Source organism: Mycteria americana, chromosome 8 (genome assembly GCF_035582795.1).
Source record: "Mycteria americana isolate JAX WOST 10 ecotype Jacksonville Zoo and Gardens chromosome 8, USCA_MyAme_1.0, whole genome shotgun sequence".
NCBI lineage: Eukaryota > Metazoa > Chordata > Aves > Ciconiiformes > Ciconiidae > Mycteria > Mycteria americana.
The window spans coordinates 2,409,503-2,429,686 of record NC_134372.1 but is presented as its reverse complement, the minus strand read 5'-3'; the positions used below and the strand labels follow the sequence as shown (position 1 = coordinate 2,429,686).

At 42.7% G+C, this 20,184-nt stretch overlaps 3 protein-coding genes and 1 long non-coding RNA gene across 4 annotated transcripts; 3 read left to right on the top strand and 1 right to left on the bottom strand.

Annotated features, from left to right (window-relative positions):
• Positions 1-142: 142 nt before the first annotated feature.
• Positions 143-12,430, bottom strand: LOC142413415 (uncharacterized). Its single transcript, XR_012776813.1, has 3 exons — positions 12,313-12,430; positions 11,400-11,463; positions 143-274 (listed from the first exon to the last, which is right to left on the bottom strand). It is a non-coding gene; the product is annotated as an uncharacterized LOC142413415 (long non-coding RNA).
• GDF9 (growth differentiation factor 9) lies at positions 7,766-11,071 on the top strand. Its single transcript, XM_075510180.1, has 2 exons — positions 7,766-8,195; positions 10,119-11,071. The coding sequence occupies exons 1-2, from the start codon at positions 7,766-7,768 to the stop codon at positions 11,069-11,071; spliced, it is 1,383 nt and encodes a 460-aa protein (XP_075366295.1).
• Positions 12,431-13,400: 970 nt separating the features above from the next.
• On the top strand, positions 13,401-14,048 carry UQCRQ (ubiquinol-cytochrome c reductase complex III subunit VII). Its single transcript, XM_075510038.1, has 2 exons — positions 13,401-13,614; positions 13,826-14,048. The coding sequence occupies exons 1-2, from the start codon at positions 13,461-13,463 to the stop codon at positions 13,918-13,920; spliced, it is 249 nt and encodes an 82-aa protein (XP_075366153.1). The 5' UTR covers positions 13,401-13,460; the 3' UTR covers positions 13,921-14,048.
• A 4,191-nt stretch (positions 14,049-18,239) lies between these two features.
• LEAP2 (liver enriched antimicrobial peptide 2) lies at positions 18,240-20,121 on the top strand. Its single transcript, XM_075509841.1, has 3 exons — positions 18,240-18,305; positions 18,723-18,862; positions 19,869-20,121. The coding sequence occupies exons 1-3, from the start codon at positions 18,249-18,251 to the stop codon at positions 19,903-19,905; spliced, it is 234 nt and encodes a 77-aa protein (XP_075365956.1). The 5' UTR covers positions 18,240-18,248; the 3' UTR covers positions 19,906-20,121.
• Positions 20,122-20,184: the final 63 nt, after the last annotated feature.

Below are 20,184 nucleotides of genomic sequence, written 5' to 3'. Positions count from 1 at the left end.
TACCTTCAGTCACACCTGAACCCTACAGCAGAGATACTGCAAGAATAGAGCCAGAACTGTTACTTTACTTAGGAGCAATAAAAACATTTCTGAAAAAAAAAAAAAAAATCACGCCTGGTAGACTGCGATTTACCTGCCTTATACGCTGTCTCAGGCGGGGTTTGAGGTAACAGCAGCAGGCTCTCCATTTTTCACTATTTTTATTCTTCAGGGCTTGCTTTGCTCTCCAGCTTGTAAACAAGAGCTTGCCAGGCAGGAAAACACACCAGGAAAGCTGAAAGCGATAATAACAAGCTTCACAAACTGAGCTTTCCACACCAGTACGCCAAGGTGGGAGGAAGAACATCCAATATGACCCCAAGTTCCAGTTTTTAACATAGTTTGTTCCAAATATTTTCTTTCTCCCTTCTGAAAAAAAGGGAAGGGAGATAACTCCTGCAATCCTGCCTGCATGTTTATGAAGAGGAGGGCAAAAAAATACCCCAAACAAAAACCCAACTAAGTTCTACCTACTCATTTACATTTTCCCACAGAATCTTTCTAGATACCTATAGTATTTAAAAGGTATCTGGCTAGAGTATTGTATAGCTGCACATTATACCTAAATTAAGCCAACTGGAAGATGCTCTCAAAAGCAACAGGTCACTGTCCCCAACCTTCTTCCTTAACAAAGAGCACACACTGGGCTGCCCCACGACTTCATACTGGGCGTGCAGCCGGGGAATGAGTCACTCAGCTCACAGACTCGCTGAAAACTATTCCACCAACCCAAGGGAAAAGGCCAAAAGGCAAGGAGGAAAAGGTAAACCCCACCCTGACAGCAGTAGCCCTCAGCCTGGATTAAATGCATTCCGAAACTTGACCTGAAAGCCACGTTTTATGGATGCATGTGTAGCACCTCCCTGTAACAGAAACAACATGTGCAAACACATGACGGTCCTGTTCATTAACTTCAGAAGTTTTATTTCAATAAAAATTTAACTATCTTAAAAGACTATCTCATCCAGGTTCCGCATGGGCAGTCATATTGGTAAGTGCGCACAAAACTTTCCCTATAATGGCTTTTCAAAGACCTATGTGAAATAAGTCAATGTCGCAGATCTCACTCCGCAGATAGTGCGTACCAAAACCTGAACGTCTATACTTCTGCTGTACGCCTATTAGACGCTGTGCTGCCTAGAAATAATGTAAACGGAGGTGTCCCTCTATGGCAGGCCCGCCAGGAACCTTGCTCTGCTACCTACGGCAGCTGTTTCCTGCAGCTGCTGTTTCTTTTCAGAGAATGAGCTCTATTTTTTTAAAGAATATCTGATTACAACAAGAAGAACCTACTAGTTTCGCACGTGATATTTGCTTGGCAGGTAAAATTTTGAGTGCCATACTTCAGCACTGAGTGTCTATGTTCTTCTCCAATCATCACCTGGATGATGAAAAGTAACATGCGAATGAGTTGTAAACTAAACTCTTGATACAGAAGAGCTCTAAGAAAGCACTCCAGAAGTATGTACCCTCACGGCAGTGAAACTGAAGAGGTTGGACAAAGATACCACACCAATATCCAAATGGCCACCAGCAGTCCAGCAGCAAAGGAAAAACTGGGCTCATTTTCAGCAGCTGAGGGAGGCTGTCCGGTTGCTCTTTGCTAATCATTTGTTTTCACAACAGGATGAAGTAAAACTTTTCTCACACTGCCGCCTATTAAGCCACTAAACTCGTGTACTAAATGAACCAACTAACTGATTACCCTGTCAAGAACATTTATTAATTCTAGTTGTACAAAGTGTCTGCAAGGTCACTTCTCCTCAGGGTTATTACACGGTCGGTGTACAGCAACGCCAGGTAAGATAACAGGAAGGTAACATGCCCAAAGGCACGGCAGCAGGAGCTCTGAAGTGTACCACGATTCCAGCTGGGCACTACCTTCCTCTGCAGCCTCTAAGAAACCGTTATGTTTATCCTTAGCGCTGTATCTTTGTACAGCAAACTCCATACTCAGACCAAGCTGTTTCATCTATCAGCTAATATTTTGTAACACTTGAAAGAGTTACTTATTTTTATTGACATATAAATAGTACAAGAAACTAGAGATGAGTTTCATTTTTGGCCAGAATACCCTAACCCAATATAGAATGCATGAGATATTAAAATGTTTAGTCAAATGATACTTCCATAAATCTAGAATTTATTTTCACAACTCTAGCAACTCTGTGTACAAGAACTAAATTGACTATTGGATCATCTATAGCTAGATCTTTTAGCAACAAAGAATAGATATTGTGAACAATGGAAGTGTAGCTATGATATACATTAACCGTAGGGACCATTGTGGTATAATTTTTGTAAGTGGGAATCCAATACTTTAGTCATGGATGCCTTAGTGAAGCAAGCAGAGGGAGAGGCAATGTTTTTTTTCTTTTTGGTTGACTCACGGTTGCGCCCTCAGCAGTCTTATATAATATATAACTGTAATAAAACCATAGTATTATTATGCCACCGGATAAATCCACAGCATATGCCTGGTCCCCTTAGCTCTACAAGGATATACTAGAAGGCAGTCTCTTTTAGCTAAGGCAGAAAGAATTTTCTTGCAGACTCCTTCTCCTACTCCCTATGCAGCTTTGAATGTATCATTTGTTTTCTTTATGTTTTAATTTACCATCACTTTATTATCATTATTGATAGAACCTAGACATTTCCCTAATGGACCCTGAGCCCATTTTCCTGTGTGCTGCATAAACAGGGACTAAGCTGCCCAGAGAGTTTGTAATCTAAATATGGGAAAAGAGAAGGGACTTAGCATACGAGCAGTTATGAAATTATGAAAACAAAGGGGTGGGTGACCCCTCTTGCCCCAGCTCCCTGAGCCAGCCAGCCACTGCCTTTGCAGCGGCCGACACCACTACACAGGGTGCAGTTCAGAGTCCAGTTGTCTTCAGGTACAGGGAAAGGGGGAGACACCCCTGGAGGAGGGGTATTTCTCTTCTGAGCACTCCTTGCTGCCAGGGACACCACAAAGCTCATCTCCTTCCCCTTCTCACCTTCCTCACTGGAGTCAACCACCAGGGAATGATCTTTCTTCATCCTGATGCTTTGGGGACCTCGGTAGGCGTGTAGACAAAGAAAGAGGCCCTCTTGGGCATATCCTCCTCATGCAGGTTTTTCCCTTGCCTGAGGAACCGAGACAATTCTACCTTGTAAGTTTTGCATTATTTTAGGTTCTAAGATCTGATTACTGTGGAAAAAACACAGTGTTTCACCATCTCTCTAAAGTACATCATCACTGCTGCTGGCTTCTTACCTACCTGTTACAGCAATATCCTGCAGACACCAAACCATACTTGAGATGCAGTCACAATCGTGGCTGTGTGCCTAGCTGTGTAGATCTATTTCAGGTCCTTACAAAACTATCATTATCCTAGTGCTTGAATGGTTCATAATGTTTAATATGTTCATCCTCAGAGCACCCCTATAAGGTAAGAGAAATATCAGTGTACTCTGCCAACTCCCTCTCATGGGTCCAGCTTCCATCGTTTACCCATTACATTTTCAAACAAATCTTCATGCTGCCCCTGATGCAAACAACAGCAATGCTCTCTTATAATCTTCTTTAAATCCCTAAAACTCTAGTATTCTATGATGCCAACAAATACAAGATAACTGTTCGTATGCTAAGTCCCTTCTCTTGTCCTATATTTAGATTACAAACTCTCTGGGCAGCTTAGTCCCTGTTTATGCAGCACACAGGAAAATGGGCTCAGGGTCCATTAGGGAAATGTCTAGGTTCTATAAATAATGATAATAAAATGATGGTAAATTAAAACATAAAGAAAACACATGATACATGCAAAGCTGCACAGGTAGTAGGAGAAAGAGTCTGTGAGAAAAAAGGAATTCATAAACTATCCATCAGTGCCACAGCTTATGTCTATGTCTAGGACGTTTCAGTTCTTTTCCAGGCTCTTCAAGAAGGCTGACCTTTCAGCTAGGAAAATAAGTCTTCTGTGGGACAATTACAAATATGATCAATGGGAAAAATCTCATCCACTGTGTCTGTGAAAAACAGCTCAAATGGCAGGTATGACTACAGAGACTATGGAGACTGCTGTAACGATCTGGTACAAGAAGGCAGGCAGGAACAGAGAGGCAAACGGAGCCCAATCTTCTGGCTATCATCAGTCTAAGGGACTGCTGACGTTACCGTCGAGGAGATAAAAACAGGCTGACTTGAGCATAGGCTGCTATCATCAGTGATAAAAAAAATCTGGTTTACCCTGTAGTCATAAAATCAGTGGTACATAGTTTTTTAGCTCTGATTCTGACTTGTCAAATAATGACATATGTATATATGCATTGGTTCTTTAAAATAATCTGTTTGATCTTTTTGGTTTATGGCAGGAAGAAGCTATTAGAAGTAACAGGAAACATTTATTCTTTTTAAATTGTTAGAAATTGCTACAGCTCACATCTGTACAGCAGACAGGTAACTCAGCTGTTACTATGCATGGGCAGTTAGCTAAGTTTCTGCAACATTATTAATGGACCCCGCAGAGAGCACCGGATACTTCTTGTATTTCAAAGTCCACTGAATCAGCTCCGTGAGCCAAAATAAAAACACTTTGTTTATTGGGGCATAACAGCTATACCTGTGATTAATGCTTTTGCTCCCCTGTGGAAACAAACAAACGTCATTATCTAGCTACAGGGCAAAGCTACACATTCTGCAGCTCTGTTTTATAGGAATTTAAAAATTATTATTAGTTTGTGGTAATGCAGACTAGGTACTCACTCAGTGTTTCCCAGGGAAAAAAAGGAAAGTATAGTTTCTTCTGCAACAATCTAATGATTAATAATAGAGAGAATAAATATTTAAGATACATAAAACATGAGACTATCAAAGAATCTGATAATGGTCTAGATTTTAAAGAGAGATGATGAAAGTAATCTCCTTGGACGTTGTGTTTTACTAAACAAGTCTTTAATATCTTAAATGCTTGTGCACATGTATTTGCAACTACCTACAAGTGTAGGTATGCCAGAATCTTCACTCAAATAGAAGTGCAATTTGTAACTCTTCAGCAAATGTGTCCAAGCACTGAGAAACCTGAAGTCCAGTAAAACGTCACAGCTGGGATGATAAACTGGCTTTGGCAGCGAGTGTGGCTTACAGGGCTCTCTCTTTCCTCTTTCATTCCCTCCCCCAGCTCCTGACTCCCCTGCAAGTTGCTAGGCTTCAGTTCTGCACGTAGGGATTGTTGTGCCTGTGCTGGATCGGCAATCTGTGCAGGGGAACTGGGCTTCAGAGGAAAAAATCAATGGCAACATAAACTCCAGTTTTCTCCCTCTTTGTTATAGGCTACTGCAGAGCAAAGGAAGTCCAGTTTATTACAAGCTGCTCAAGAACTGCATAAAGTTATAAATACATCCATGGGAAGACTCTAAGGCTTCAGTAATGTTAAGAATCCCTGCATTCCCATAGCCACTCTCAGAGTATTTCAGCTCCTATTTATGCACTGAAAATGATCACATTTTCTAAAGGGTCTAGTAGTCAACATGCCATAGTCAAATCAACTGACCTATTAAACGTTTCCACATGTCTAGACCAACCAGTTACTACAAATGTGAAAACTTAGCCCTAAGATCCTTTAAAAGCCTCCACAGCATCTAGAATCATAGAATCATAGCATCATCTAGGCTGGGGAAAAGACCTCTAAGATCACCGAGTCCAACTGTAAACCTAATACTGCCAAGTCCACCCAGTCAGACACCAGGATGAAGGAAAATAAACAAAATCTAACCTTCTTCTACCCCAAAGCATCACAGGATGCTAATCAGCATTATGGTTGACCACGAGATGAGAAGCAGTTGTGTTGATGGCCCTCCAGCCATGACTACAGCAGCTCCCAGCCTTGGCCAACAGAGCACGAGGCAGTTTGCATTAGGTTTCTCCCTGTCATTACAGTCAGTGAAGGTGCCTGATACATCGGTTCAGGTTGGATATATTTGGACTTTGACTTCTCTGCTTAGATTTCCAACAAGACAGCTAATAAATGTGGATGAGTTTTACGATCAGGCCACTAGACTATGCAAAAGAGCGGAACATATCTGGTCAGGGCTAAGGCTTAAATCTACAGTTAAAAATCTCCATGTCCTTTCACCTGTTTAATGAACTTTTCAGTCTATGTAAGTAAAATTTTCAAAAGCTACATGTTTAAGAATACCCTCTTCAATGCAGCGTATATATAAAAATACGTAAGATTATTTTGGCACTCACCATACAGAATAATAGTTAAGGATTTGCTATGCCTTTAGCATCCAGAAGTACCACTCATGTCCTGTTGAGCCCTGAATTATTCAAGATAGGCTTAATTGTTCTCAGCTTGTCCAGTGGTTTCAGTAAGGTAAAGCAAATATTCGCTTTTTGTTGGATTATTTTCCTACCATTTCAGCTCCCTGACTGGACCCACTGCAAGATCTGATAACATAAAAAATCAGTGCAAAGGAGAGAGGAGGAATGCACATTTGGTTTGTGGAAGAGGGTAGGGTTAAAGGGCAGCTTAAATTGTCATGGAACAGCAGAAACTGTAGTTACATTTGTTTGAAACTTATGTAAAGTGGGACTAATTCAAACCCACAAGGGAGAGAGCAGATGAGCTGTTTTGGTGCAAGCATGCCTGACTGAAGGATATATTTTTAAAATGAATCAAAGTACAGATCACCTTATTCAAAACAGGTTAAACAGCTGACCTTAGAAGTGACAGTATACCCCTCATCATAATCAAATCAGCTTTAAGAAATCTAGCAGAAAAGGTTATATTATTTCATATTATAGATTGTTATCTGAATTAACCTTCCACTCCAAATCAAAGAATGCCAGACTGACATTTTTGTAAGTTAATTAAACACTCTCTGAACAAGCAATCCTTACTCAGAAGCCTTAAGGTGTGAAAGTTAGATTTTGGGTGACATTTCAGTAGATTCTTGATAACATAGCTCTAATTAAAAACAAATGTCATGAAAACAGATTTTTTTTTTCCCCTGTATTTTCCTAATTAAATAAAACGAAACCCCATCCCTTCAGTTATGTTCAGCTACAAGAGTTTCTGAACATTTCTGATGCAATCACTATTGCTCCATTGGAGTCTTTTGGAGCACACTCCACAGACGGCTGATGCTGACTGAAAAAGCACGCTGCTTTTTGGATGCCTTACCTCAGACTGGAGGTAAATATGTGCTGTGTGCCGGAATGAAAAGGAATCTGATGGTCCTATAGTCATAGTTACCTCTCTCTCAAGTGGGTATTACTGTCTACAGAGAAGTGAAATGTGAGAAATACATTAACAGAAAATGAAAAACAGTTTCCTTCTTTTTTTATTAGCTTATTCTTTCTAAGAGCAATAATATTTAACTTCAGATACATATTTCTGCAAATAAACATGGGTTTGGTTAGACTAGCCAATACTAACTTGTCTCCCCAGCTCCCTCTGGAGGCTGGCACTCACTCTTGTAATTTACCATGTGAAAAAGGTTAACTCTCAGAATAAGGATTTTGTTTATAATATGCTTTCATGGGCAAAGGCTCTAGCCTAATGCAAACAGGCATGTGGTTTCAGTAGCCAGCTGCAGATCTTTCTCTTTGGTTTCTAATCAGAAAGAAACCTCCCTCCCCTTCCACAGCTGCAACATATATAAGGGATCGGGCTCCAGTACTCTTTTTGTCCTGGAATATTTTAGGGGAGGTGTTTTTTTGGCTGTAACCCTAAAGAGCATGGAGAGTACTTGGAGAATTTGTGTTTGTTTCTATTGCTGTCTTCATTGGCTTTCTTCTAGCATCCAGTGTTCCCCCCACTCCAGGGGTCGTGTAGTCTCTGACAAGACCTCTGGGTTATTGGTAGCTCCTGAGGACAATGCCAGTGAGCTAAATCCATTGTTACAGCTGCCAAAAGGTGTGAGACGTGGATATGCTCCCCTGCCTCCCCTTCTCAAGGTGCTGTCTGACCAGGGACACCAGAACTGGGAAAGCGAGCCCCCCAGGCTACAGCCAGACTCCAGAGCCCTTCGGTACATGAAGAGGCTATATAAGATGTCTGCTACCAAGGAGGGAATCCCAAAGGCTAACAAAAGCCACCTTTATAACACTGTTCGACTTTTCACTCCATGTTCTGAATGCAAGCACCGCCACAGGGACCTAATGAAAGGTAGGTGTGGGGTGACCTGAGTTGCAAAGGTTAAATGGGGGTTTTCCATGTGTTCTGTGCTTGCAGCATAACATAAAAATATCTTGCTTCTTCAGAGTTGTTGCTATTTTAATTCTGATGGCTCTTCTCTTAAACTGTAGGAGTTTTTCATAACCTACTTCTCCTTGAATGGCATTAGACATAGACTTCTCCACAGCTTGGGAACTGCCACACAAATGGTACTACGTTCAAGATGATTCTGATGTTTCAGGCTGACTCATAAGATGAGTCAGAGAAAACTCTACAATCAGTTCTAAGTAAAGTAAGAAAAGTGGAAAAAATGGTTAGGCATAATGGGCATCACCTTTCCTTCTACTACCAGTCTCAGTTTTGCTTTTTTCAAGGCTACAAAACCATAGCACTGTAATGAGACTTGTAACAAACTGCCAGAATCCCATTGCAAGATGTCTTTTCTCCTTGCCTTGTACGTTTGCTAGGGAAGAATCACGACCCAAATGTGTGAATATCCAGAAAGGAAGAGTAGAACTACTTGTAAATCAGGCTCAGGACTAAAAAACTAGGATGGCTGGGCACTTTGTAACTCACTGTGCTTTCACGGTTTTCTCAAGTGTGGTCTGGTCACAGCAACAGCAGCTAGAAAACCTTGGCCTTTAATTCTACTTACATGACTGCTGACAAGTGATCTGAGTTCTCCCAACTTGGGTTTTTTCACTTAAAAAGACAGATGACCTTAAACACAAACATCATACTTGTGCACGGTAACAGCACTTTGAGGTTTAGTAAGAAGTATTTACTACGGAAAAATAAAATCTTTTTTAAAAGTTTATGACTAAAATTTCCTGGCATAGCATAAGCTACTGATTCAGGAATATGTGCACAATTAACAGTTAATCTCATGATTATATATCCTAAATGTAGTAATAATTAAAGTAGCAGCTCAAATCTGAACCAACTTCCTACAATTATTGAGGCTATTCAAATTCATGATTGTAGAAAAATTCATTAATACAGGAAATATAAGTTTGTCAAGGTCTACAGAGCTCTCATCTGATTTCTGATTATTTGGCCTATGTAAGTTTGAAGAGATCACTTAATGCATTTGTGTCGTCAAAAATGAACAATTTCTAATTTACAGAAAAAATACAGCAGTGAGTAGTAAAAAACCCAATATATTAAACATGTGCTATGTCCACATCTGGAAAGCAGGCCAGAAAATGGGTTCATCAATCTCAAAATAAGATGGAAATTGGAGCAAATTCAAAGAATGCCAGAAAAATTCTTAACATCAGGGGAAAAGGTAAGAGTAGTGTATCTTACAGCAGGGGTGAATGAGACAGAAATGTGCATTCAGAATAACTTGGAAGCTCTGGTTCTGTTTCATAAAAGAAAAGCAAAGTAACACTCATGGAAGAATTATAATTTTTTTTTAAGTAGTGCAAATACATTTCTGCCTTTCTATTACTCAGACTTGCTGGCAGCTGCTGGTCAGGATGTTTAAATAGGAGAAAATATATGAGTAGGAAGAATAACTAGAGTTAATGCTAAAAAGCTTTGAAAGCATTCACTTTAAAACTTTAGCTATTTCATTTCATGGCTTGTATAATCTGGACTGTCTAGATCCTGCTTCCCCATATGAACACTGAAAAGACCACTGCTAACTTCCTCCTGTACTGTTTTTTAATGAAATTAATCCTAATACCTCTTAAAACTGGGGGTTTTCTTGGTTTTGTTGTTGTTTCTTAACTTTTAAATCTTATGTCCCTGACCAAAGTAGAAATTCCATACAGTAGAAGTAAGGGAGGGCATCTGAATGGGTTTCTTCTGCTGCTGAATTATTTCTACTTATCCACTACACGATAGTATTTATGTCTAGGTGGAAAATTAAGATGCACTAACTCTACAGGATTTTGTTTCCCTTCTCAGGAGACATTCACTCGGTGGATTTACTCTTCAACCTGGATCGTGTTACTGCTCTAGAGCACTTACTCAAGTCTGTCTTGCTCTATTCCTTCGACACGTCAGTTCCCATTTCTTCTTCCATTACATGCATGTGCCATTTGTCTGTTAGGGAGCATGATTTTTCTAGCCAAGTATGTCCCAGCATTTCGCACTCTATAGCTTTTAGCCTGCACTTCGAAGTCAGAAAACGCAAGTGGGTTGAGATTGATGTAACTTCTTTTCTCCAGCCTCTAATTGCTACTAAGAGGAGGAATATTCATATGGCTGTGAACTTCACTTGTCTGATGGGTGATCCACCACAGAACACTAAACTGGAAAATCCCATTAATATGGCACTGGTTCCCCCTTCTCTTCTTCTTTATCTGAACGATACCAGCGAGCAAGCTTATCACAGGTGGAACTCACTTCGACACAGAAGGAAAAACCCACCGCGGCCCAGGCAAAGGAACAGCCTGCTTGCTGATCCTATGGGTGACAAAGGAAAAGAGAATTCACAGGGTAAAAGGGCCTCTCGACGGCGAAGAGATGAGAATCTGAAAGAAGCGCCAGCAACTCCACCTTATAATTTGAGCGAATATTTCAAACAATTTCTGTTCCCTCAAAACGAGTGTGAGCTTCACAACTTCCGCCTGAGTTTTAGCCAACTAAAATGGGACAAATGGATAATAGCACCACACAGGTACAGCCCTCAGTATTGCAAAGGCGATTGCCCAAGGGTCGTCGGGCATCGGTACGGCTCTCCTGTACACACGATGGTACAGAACATAATATACGAGAAACTGGATTCATCTGTTCCAAAGCCCTCCTGCGTGCCTGCCGAATACAGCCCGCTGAGCGTCCTAACCATAGAGCCCGATGGCTCCATAGTCTACAAAGAGTACGAAGATATGATAGCTACCAAGTGCACTTGTCGGTAGTGGGTGAACCCTCATTGGTTTTACTCCGGGTTTGGGTATTTTTGCATTCTCAAAGTATCTGTAGCTATAATCAACTGAATGGCATTGGTGTAATTCTAATAGCTCGATAAAACCGGTTAGGATTTGGCATGGAGTTAGTAGGTGTTTACATCACAGCACTTATTTTTGTAGCCACTAGAATGTGAAATTAAATGTAAATAATATCTTTTTATTGGAATAATTTTGCATTTAAAATGTGGAAAAGGTTTCAACTACCAGATGTCTATTTTAAGCTGTTTTGTTACAGATTTAAAAAAAGAAATAAATGCCTATCATGCATACCACTTACATTCAATGCCTGCTAGTCTTCCTGTATACAACAAAATAGTGTGTGTGACACCTCCAGCAAGGGTCTAGGAAGAGAGGAAAGTCCTTAACGTTAAAATTACTGTCTCGGTGTTTCATTATTTTTCCCCTGCTGCATTTCCAGTTCCCCCAAACAAGAAGACAACTCTTACAGTTCTGTAAAAAGTTACAAGGTTGTTTCTTGCTTTTCTTCTGTCACACTCTTTGGGCTTTCTCAACCGTGGGTGGTAAGAATTTAAGGACAGCTGTGTAGTAACTTGTAAAAACTTAAATCACTGAACTATTTGAGTAAGAACTGGCACCAGCTTACTGGTGAGCTATTAAAAACAGAAAGGCTTGATCTAGTTCAAGAACAAATCACAAGCAGTTCACGGGGTGAGGGCACAGGATTCTACACGTGGAACCACGCTGCTGCTTGTTTCTGAATTATGAGGAATGGTCAATGCTGTCAGCTTTTTTTTAAAAAAAAAAGTTTTTGGAAGCCTATTAAATTAATTAAATACTGTTAAATTGGTTAAGTAGTCTGAAAATGTGGGGCCGTATCCTCATTTCCCCTCTCAATAAAATTGTAGGTAACAGTGCCTTAATTCTATATGCTTTCAAACCAAATGTTTACTACAATTGATTTATTTTCTCCTAGACTTTTCTAGTTTTAAGAATTTTGTCCAAAATGCTGGGTTTGGGCTGGGGACTCAAGCTAAGAGAACTTCACATGGGCCTCACACACAAAAAACCAGCTTTGGTAGGGATTTTTTTTTTTTTTTAATAAAAGGATGTAGAGCAGCACTATCTTTTAAAACTCATTAAGAACAGCTTTTAAAATGATGACTTGCTAATGCATTGACACATAAATGCCGTAGCTTTCTACAATAAGCCACCTAACCTCAGGTCCTGACCTGTGCCGTTCCACGGGGCTTGGCCTGGGGCTGGGCGCTCAGCCCGGCAGGGAAAGGACTGAACCGGGGGGGCTGTGCGTGACTTGGTGTTACCGCAACGGTGGTTCGCCTCGTCGCCGTGAACTAGTCGATGTCGGTGTGATGCTTCTCCAAGCCTGAAAAACTCCGTGGAGGTGCGATACGATCTGGCTAACGGTCACGTAACTTCTAGCAAAATGCAGTCCCTAATCGAAGACTGTATTAGTCTGGAACCGTTGAACTAAAAATAGCGCTTGCTTTGGCTCTCATTGAAGGTAAGTTTGAAATAAATACCAAAAGCTCAAGGCAAATATCTTGATGTTAAATAAACAAAAAAAAAATCCCAGCCCAGGGTCAACACTGTATTTGGTTGGTTGAATTCAAATTGCCTGATACAACATGGCAATTTGAATTAAACCAACCCAGCGTCACTCCCGCCAATCCCTTTCAAACAGCCCCCAGGGAGGAAAAATAAAGTTAATTCTTTCTTTGGCACAAATGGAAAAGCCTATTTAAGATAAAAGTCCTGAAGTCAAGCTAAAGAAACTGCACTTTTGGGTTGGCTGCAACACAAGCAGCTTCAGGAATACATCACCTCAGTAACGGAGGTTTATAATAGTAATAAACCTCAGTAATGTAAGTTTATAATAGTAATAAACCTCAGTAATACTGGTTGAGACCACACTCTCCAGGGCGGATTTATGTTGCTACACCATTTGGTCTGCAGTGATCCTTATTCTAATAATAATTCTAATATTCAAGATCTTGCTACCATCATCGCCACAAAAAGGTGGCCCCTTCTATGACGGTCAGCTTCTATTTGATGTTAATGAGGATTATTAAGCGCTCCCGTGAGGCCTCCCCCCCCCCCCAAACAAAACGGTATTGGCTCGCTTTTGAAACCCCCGCTCAGGGGATATTTCACCGTGATTAAAATATTACAATTGCGATATATAAACTGATTTTATAGGGGCGGCAGCGGTCACAAACCGCCCTGTCAGCCGTCAGGGAGCGACTGAGGGAGGAGCCGCCGTCCGCCCCGGAAGCGGAAGCGGCATCGGAGATGCCGCTTCCGCTTCCGGGGCGGACGGCGGCTCCAGCGTTGCTGAGGAAGGTGACACCCAGGCGCCATGGGCCTTCACTTCGGTAACCTGGCGCGGGTTCGCCATGTCATCACCTACAGCCTTTCGCCCTTCGAGCAGCGCGCCTTCCCCAACGTCTTCTCGCAGGGGCTGCCCAACGTCTGGCGGCGTTTCAGTTCCCAGGTCTTCAAGGTGGTGCCCCGTGAGTAACGCTGGGAGATGCCTCAGGCGCGGCCTTGAGGGATCGAGCCGCTCTTTTATTTTTCCCCTCAGCATCGGCGTTTTGGGGATGGGGGGAAGGCCGGGGCAGGCCTCTGCGTAGCGGTGGCCTTGTGTAACGCTGTCTCTTGTCACAGGAGCCCGCTTTTGTGGTTATTGCAGGGAGACTCGTGAGTGTCCCCTTTCCTTTCCAGCTTTTCTGGGAGCCTATCTCCTTTACTCCTGGGGAACACAAGAGTTTGAGAGACTGAAGAGGAAGAACCCCGCTGACTATGAAAACGACCAGTAATCGAGTTGCTAAGGAGATTGTTACCTCACTGTATTATCAACTTCGCGTTGCGAAGCTTGTTCCCATGACTAGCAGGGTATTAAGAGGGAGATAAGTCTCGTCTAATAAATGTTAACTTTGCCCCATGACTTTGTGTGAAATCTGTGTCTTGAGATGTTTCAGGTGAGTCGCATCAACTCTCTGTCTGGTTCGCTCTGTACAGAGAGATAATCGGGCGGAAGTTCTGTGCGCTCAGACGTTTTTACGTGAGAGCATTTCCAGCCTTTTGACTCCTGTTTCTTTGAAACGTTTCTCAGTATAACTAGTGTAGTGAGGGCTGCCTCCAGCTAGAGGTGATGGGAAATAACGGCTCGTTGCTCCCTTTATCTTTCCATCGCTGGCCGCTTCTTTTTCCTTTAACCTTGAGAGCTGTGAGAATCAAACAGGCCACCTGATTTGGTATTGACCAGAACTGCATGAGCTGGCTGATGGCTCAGGACCGAACGTGGACTTTGACCCTCCATACAGAGGCTCTCCCTTCACAAGGAGCCCCGTGCAGAAGACAAGGGGCAACAGGTACAAGCTGCACCGGGAGAGGTTTCACCTCGATGTAGGAAAGGAATTTTTTACAGTGAGAACAATCATTCGCTGGAACAAGCTCCCCAGGGACGCGGTGGAGTCCCCAGCTAGAGGTTTTCCAGCTGTGACTGGAGAGGGTGCTGGCTAACCTCATCTGGGCTCCCCTCCCACAAAAGGTGGGACCAGAGGATCTTTCAAGGTCCCTTCCAACCTGGGCTGCTCTATGATTCTGTGATTCTAATGACCTAGTTATATTAATTAATGTTAGTTGGATGATTAACTGCAATTCTGATATCTGATTAGTGTTAACAGGCTGGATGAGAAGCTTCTTGGAAACTACCAGCAGAAACAAGACTGTTTAATACCTGAAGATGATTTAAAAACAAATCCTAGTAGTAAAGTTGCTTAAGTATGTGACAAAGAAATCTCCCCTGAGGCTCTAAGTATATAAACAAGCTTTGCTGTTCCAAGTCCAGAACATCTGGCTGGTTCTTTTATTCCTTTTTTTCCCTTTCAGTCTTCAGCTGACTGTCTCAAGCTCACGCCCCACGCAGCGCAACACGTTTCTCTCCCTGTTGTGCTATTCCTGCAGCTGGTACCGAGTTTATCTTATCCGCAGGGTGGGAGCGATGTTTCCGGGTGTGCTCAGGGCTGGGCTGTCTGGAAGACAAAGATGCTCAGTCTCTCACTCAGGAAGTTGGGGGGTATGCAATTTTCACAGCTGAATGCTTCATTCTTTTGGGGCTCTTAAGATACGTTTAAAAAGCACATGAGACTAAGCGCAGTCTTAGCGGCTGCTCCTACTGCTCTTGTGTTTACTCCAAATACAGTCTGAGGTTGGTATAAACGGGGGTAATACAAGTCCTCCAGTGCTGGAAGTTGTGCCAGAAATATTCTGTGCTTAAATTTAACTCTGCGTTTCAGTTCGTTGGTATTTTCTAGGCAGCTTAAGCAAGCAGGGAGCAACGAACTGACTACTACGATTGCGAGAGCTGGCAAAGACGTCTAGAGGCAGACTTTATTCAAAACTACTTGTCTCCTGCTTATTTAGCCTCCAAGAGCACCCACAGCAGCTGACGGGTAGCCGAAATGATAGCACGTGTGAACTTTTATGGTGGTAGCTACAGTAAATGCTTGTTTTTCAGTGCATTTTGTCTCAGCAACTGTGCCGAAGGTGAGCAGCTCACCTCGGTCTCTCTCATGAGGTCTCTGCCCCTGTTCGCAGCCCGCTGAACTGTGTCTAAGCCAGCTGACAGGCTACTGTAAACAGCGTGGCACCTCCGCCCCAGCCCGGCCAGCGCTCGGGCAGCGGCACAGCCCTGCTGCAATGTCAGCAGGCAGGCTGGGCCTCCTCACCCTCCGCTCCACCGCCGGCCTGCCGCAGCCCTGCCGAGCCGTCCTCCGCCTCCGGTGCCCCTGCGCTCGCCCAAACCACCCGCAGGGCCCAGCCTGCCGGGCAGGGAGCCGGATGCAGAACCTGTTACCAGCAGGGATGGCTGCTGCTGGACGTGTGGCATTCGGGAGTTTGGCCAGTGGGTATTTCAGAACCTGAACAAGGCGTTTGAAAATTTGTCGGTCATCTAATTCATTTCTGTTCTCCCTTCGCGAAATGTTAGAAGTAGCAATGTTTTGTGGCTTATTTTTTTGTTGTTATAAGCTTTGCTGTGGCGTTTTACTGGTGTGCTGGGCTTGCATACATGGAAACGATTCGTTCAATTTTTTTTCTTTTTCTTCCCCCCCCCCCCAATTTCTTGGACAGAGTAAATGGATTGCTGCCTGAAAGGAATATGCTGACACTATTAGTAACCCAGAAAGACACACAACGATTTTGACACATTGTCACAAAGTACTAGTCTTACCTAGCCAAAAAAGTTGAGAAACGACGACTTACAGAGGGCACTGCTGTCAGAGTGGAAAGAGCTGTCATTTCAAATCCTGTGCTCCACAGATGAAGCCAAGACTACTGCTGCTGCCTCTTGTTTTCCTTTCTCTGTTCTATACTAGTGCCTAGTGGAAATAGCAGCAATTAGAGCTCAGATGCATGTAAAGAAAGGACTTCAGGGAAAAACAATTGAGAAGTTCACAGGCAAACGTAAAAGAAACTTTTAAGGACAGCTGTTTGATGTGCCATGATTTAATGTCCCATTTCCTTCCCTTCATAAGACCCAGGAAGGTGAAATAATGAAGGGTTTTGATTCCTCCTCCCAGGGAAGCAAGACAAACAGGCCAGAGGAAAGAGTGTAAGAACCACCCTAGGAAAAGAACAAATTTTCTAATAGTGGTTGTAGACCTTATGCTGGGAAGGGTTTTTATTTAATCCCAGCAAAGTTTGGGCTAAGGGGTAATTGTCTGTAGACAAGAACCTGACAACACAGCATTATCTTAATCTAACTTGCCTTCCACGCTGGCACTTATGTGTCCATATTAAGCAATCACAGAAAATGGTAGCCCATTACATCCAGATTTGTATTTACAATGTAGCTAAAACATAGTTCGCTCTTTTATACAGTATCTTCTGACTTGAAGTAACTTAAAACATAGTGTGCTCCAAAACCTGCATGTACTCCACACAGTAAGTTGGTATTCTCTTTAGGTTACTCTGCAATCTCAAAAATCTTGTACCTGACAGATACGGCGTACGTGGGACTGATGTGGGAGCCAGATGCACAAGATCTCACAGGTGAGGAGGAGCAGCGAGTACCAGCGAGGTCCATTTAAAGACTGGTAATCTTAGACATACGCTTCTCCCGCTCGTCCCAGTGTTTGTAAGCCGAGAGGATTAGAGAGATGAGAGGTGACAGACAGCTCTTCTTAAACATTCTTTTCTCCAGGCTGTTGCAATCTCATTTCACAATGGCAAAAAATTAAGGTTCCTCTTAATTGCAAACTGCCCATCCACATCAATGGCAGTTGCTGGCACCTTGTAGAAGACTGGTGGTGAGTTACACTGTAAGGTACAGAGGCAGACTACAGCAGAGACGGCTCACCTGAAGAAACCAGTCTTGCCACACGGAGCAACTCAGCTCCAGAAAACCCTTGCAGCAGCCTCTTCTGCTTTTGGGATTAGCTATCTAGAGGTTATCTTTGACTACACGTTAGGACCCTTGGAAGAAGAGGTCTATTATTTATCACGCATAACATACTTTTTACATTCCCAAACCCATCTGAAAAGTATTACATCTGCATTTTGAGTACTGTGTGCATGGAAAGGAAGGTTAAGTAACTTCCTCATGATTCTTTCATGTACCAAGAACGAGAAGCAGAACCAAAAGCATGATTCTCTGCTCCATAAAAGCTTGGTAACACAATACTTACCCCCAGCTGACAAACCGAAAGCCGCACACACTGTGAATGTCCCAGAAGTTAAATAAGGTTATGGCTTTTTGATCTTTACCATAATACTTTGGGCCAACCACCTTTTTGCTTGCAAATACCCCATGGAGTTCTGGTAACATGTAAGGCTGGTTTTAAAAAAAGGAACAGTTGGCACAACTGGTAAGCTGACCAGACAAAGTACAAGTGGAAGGAGAGTAAATCATTAGCTAGAGAGACAGGCCTTGAACCAGATCGCTTCAGCAGATGCTAACTTAGTAATTCCTTCTTGCTCCAAAACGAACTTTGTTCCTGTAATGACTGACAGCTGATGCCATGATAAGAGAATGAAGTCTATAAAAATCTAGCTGAAGCTTGGGAAGTTCTATTTGGGGCTCTTCCTACCTCCTCCCCCCAAGGCTGGTCCTACGGTCGAAGTGACAGCTCATACCGTGAAGATGCACTGTTGGAAAATGATGGCAGTCTTTTTGCTCTGCTCACTGCTGCTCAGCCAGGTAAATAGAGATAACTATTTAAAGTGCTAATTCAAATGGTCAGGTAGTTAATACGGACTGTTACGATTTGCATGAATAAGAATAACTGGCAGGAGTCAGGGGTGACAGTAGAGCTCTTTCAGAGGATTCAACATCATAAAGAAGTGGAGTAACTGCCTCGTGAATACTGAGTTACTCTGAGACAGAACTTAGCAAGTAATTCTGCCTTCCCTCCCAAGGAGATTAAAAAACGTAGTTAACTTTTATACTTCTTTGGGGTTAGGATACAAGCAAGTATACTTTAACAGAGCATGCTATGATCTGAAAACGAGAAAGATTTCAAGTTCTTCACTTAAGACTACTGACCTCAGCATCAGCATGACCAAGTGCCTACAGTTGCCGCGTGCTCCTGACAGCCACGCTACAACTCTGTTTCAGACAGACTGTGCTGCCCTGCACCGACGACAGCCTCGGCTAACGAGACAGAGGAGGATGACACCTTTCTGGAGAGGAGTCTCGCTGAGACCCGTTGGAGCCTCGTGCAGGGATAACAGCGAATGCATTACAATGCTGTGCAGGTAACTAATCCCCATCAAAGGTCAGGCTCAGCGGCGCTTGGTATTGTATTATGGAGAGGAAGTTCTCGCTTATTCTCACCCAGACAAGGTATGGAGTTAATTCTGTGCATATAAAAAGATCCCCAGAATAGGGATGGGGCAATAGATTTAGACCTCTTTTGTAAGCAATGCAAACAGAGCAGAGTCCAAGTGCCCTTGATTACAAGCCTTAGTCCTTTCGTTGCAACCCCAAATAACCTGTCTTTTCAAAAAAGAACACAGGATTCTAGACAGCTTCTAGGTACTCACTTAGACACTTTAAAATTAATCCTTCTTAAAGCCAATACTGTTCACTTTAAAGCATGTATTAATTAAAAGCAGTATCTTACCCTAAATTAATCAAAGGTGATTACTGAAGCTCATAGTTTAAAAGACAACTAAAATATCAAAAGCCATTTAGTTCTCATGAACACTAGACATGAGCAAATTGTCCAACTACATAAATTGATTCGTTAAAATTACCACTTAGTGACAGAAAGCCGATTTAGCGCAGCACCTACTGTACATACACCAGAAAGCAAACAGAGACAGGGTGGAATATATCTGTTTTCTGCTATACGTAACTGTAATAGGACACGGTGGTCAGGCTGCTGTTTTGCATGTATTTGAAATGCATCATTCGGTTCTCCTGATTAACATAGGGGAACTGTAACAGCAGCTACAGGAAGATACAGACAGAAAGGGATTTCTATTGGGTGTAATTTCTACACCGCAGCCTGACCATATAGCCCTGCGTAACGTGCATTATGGCATTGTTATGCAAAGCAAAGAACATAAAATGACTCAAGACGAACCAAATAGAGTTAAAGAGGCGACTACAATGTGCACGGCTCCATGAGCTGAATGCGAGCACTGTTGCAACGGCTGGGTAAGAGGAGCGCTGCTAAGGCTGTACCTGCGGATGTGCGTCTGAGCCCTGCGCAGCTCGGTCCGAGCTGTCAGTGCCCGATGATGTTTTCTTTTCCAGGAAGAACCGCTGTTTCCTTAGAACAGCCTCGGAGTGACCTGTCACGATGAAGAACACCCATCGCTGTTACTGCTAACAATGCCCTGCTCTACTTGTGAAATATTTATGGACCGTTCAAAAGCTAGGACAGTGAATCGAGCAATAAATATATTTAACATAGAATCTGTCACATGAACTGATAAAAGGACTTCAAAGAGCTTGAGAGCATTTCCTAACCAAGGCTGTACCTCTGCAGCACACGCTTCAGGATGACTCTGGCCAAGCTCAATAAAAGGACTCTGCACCTCGTGTTCATTTTGGTTTTTTTTGTAATGGT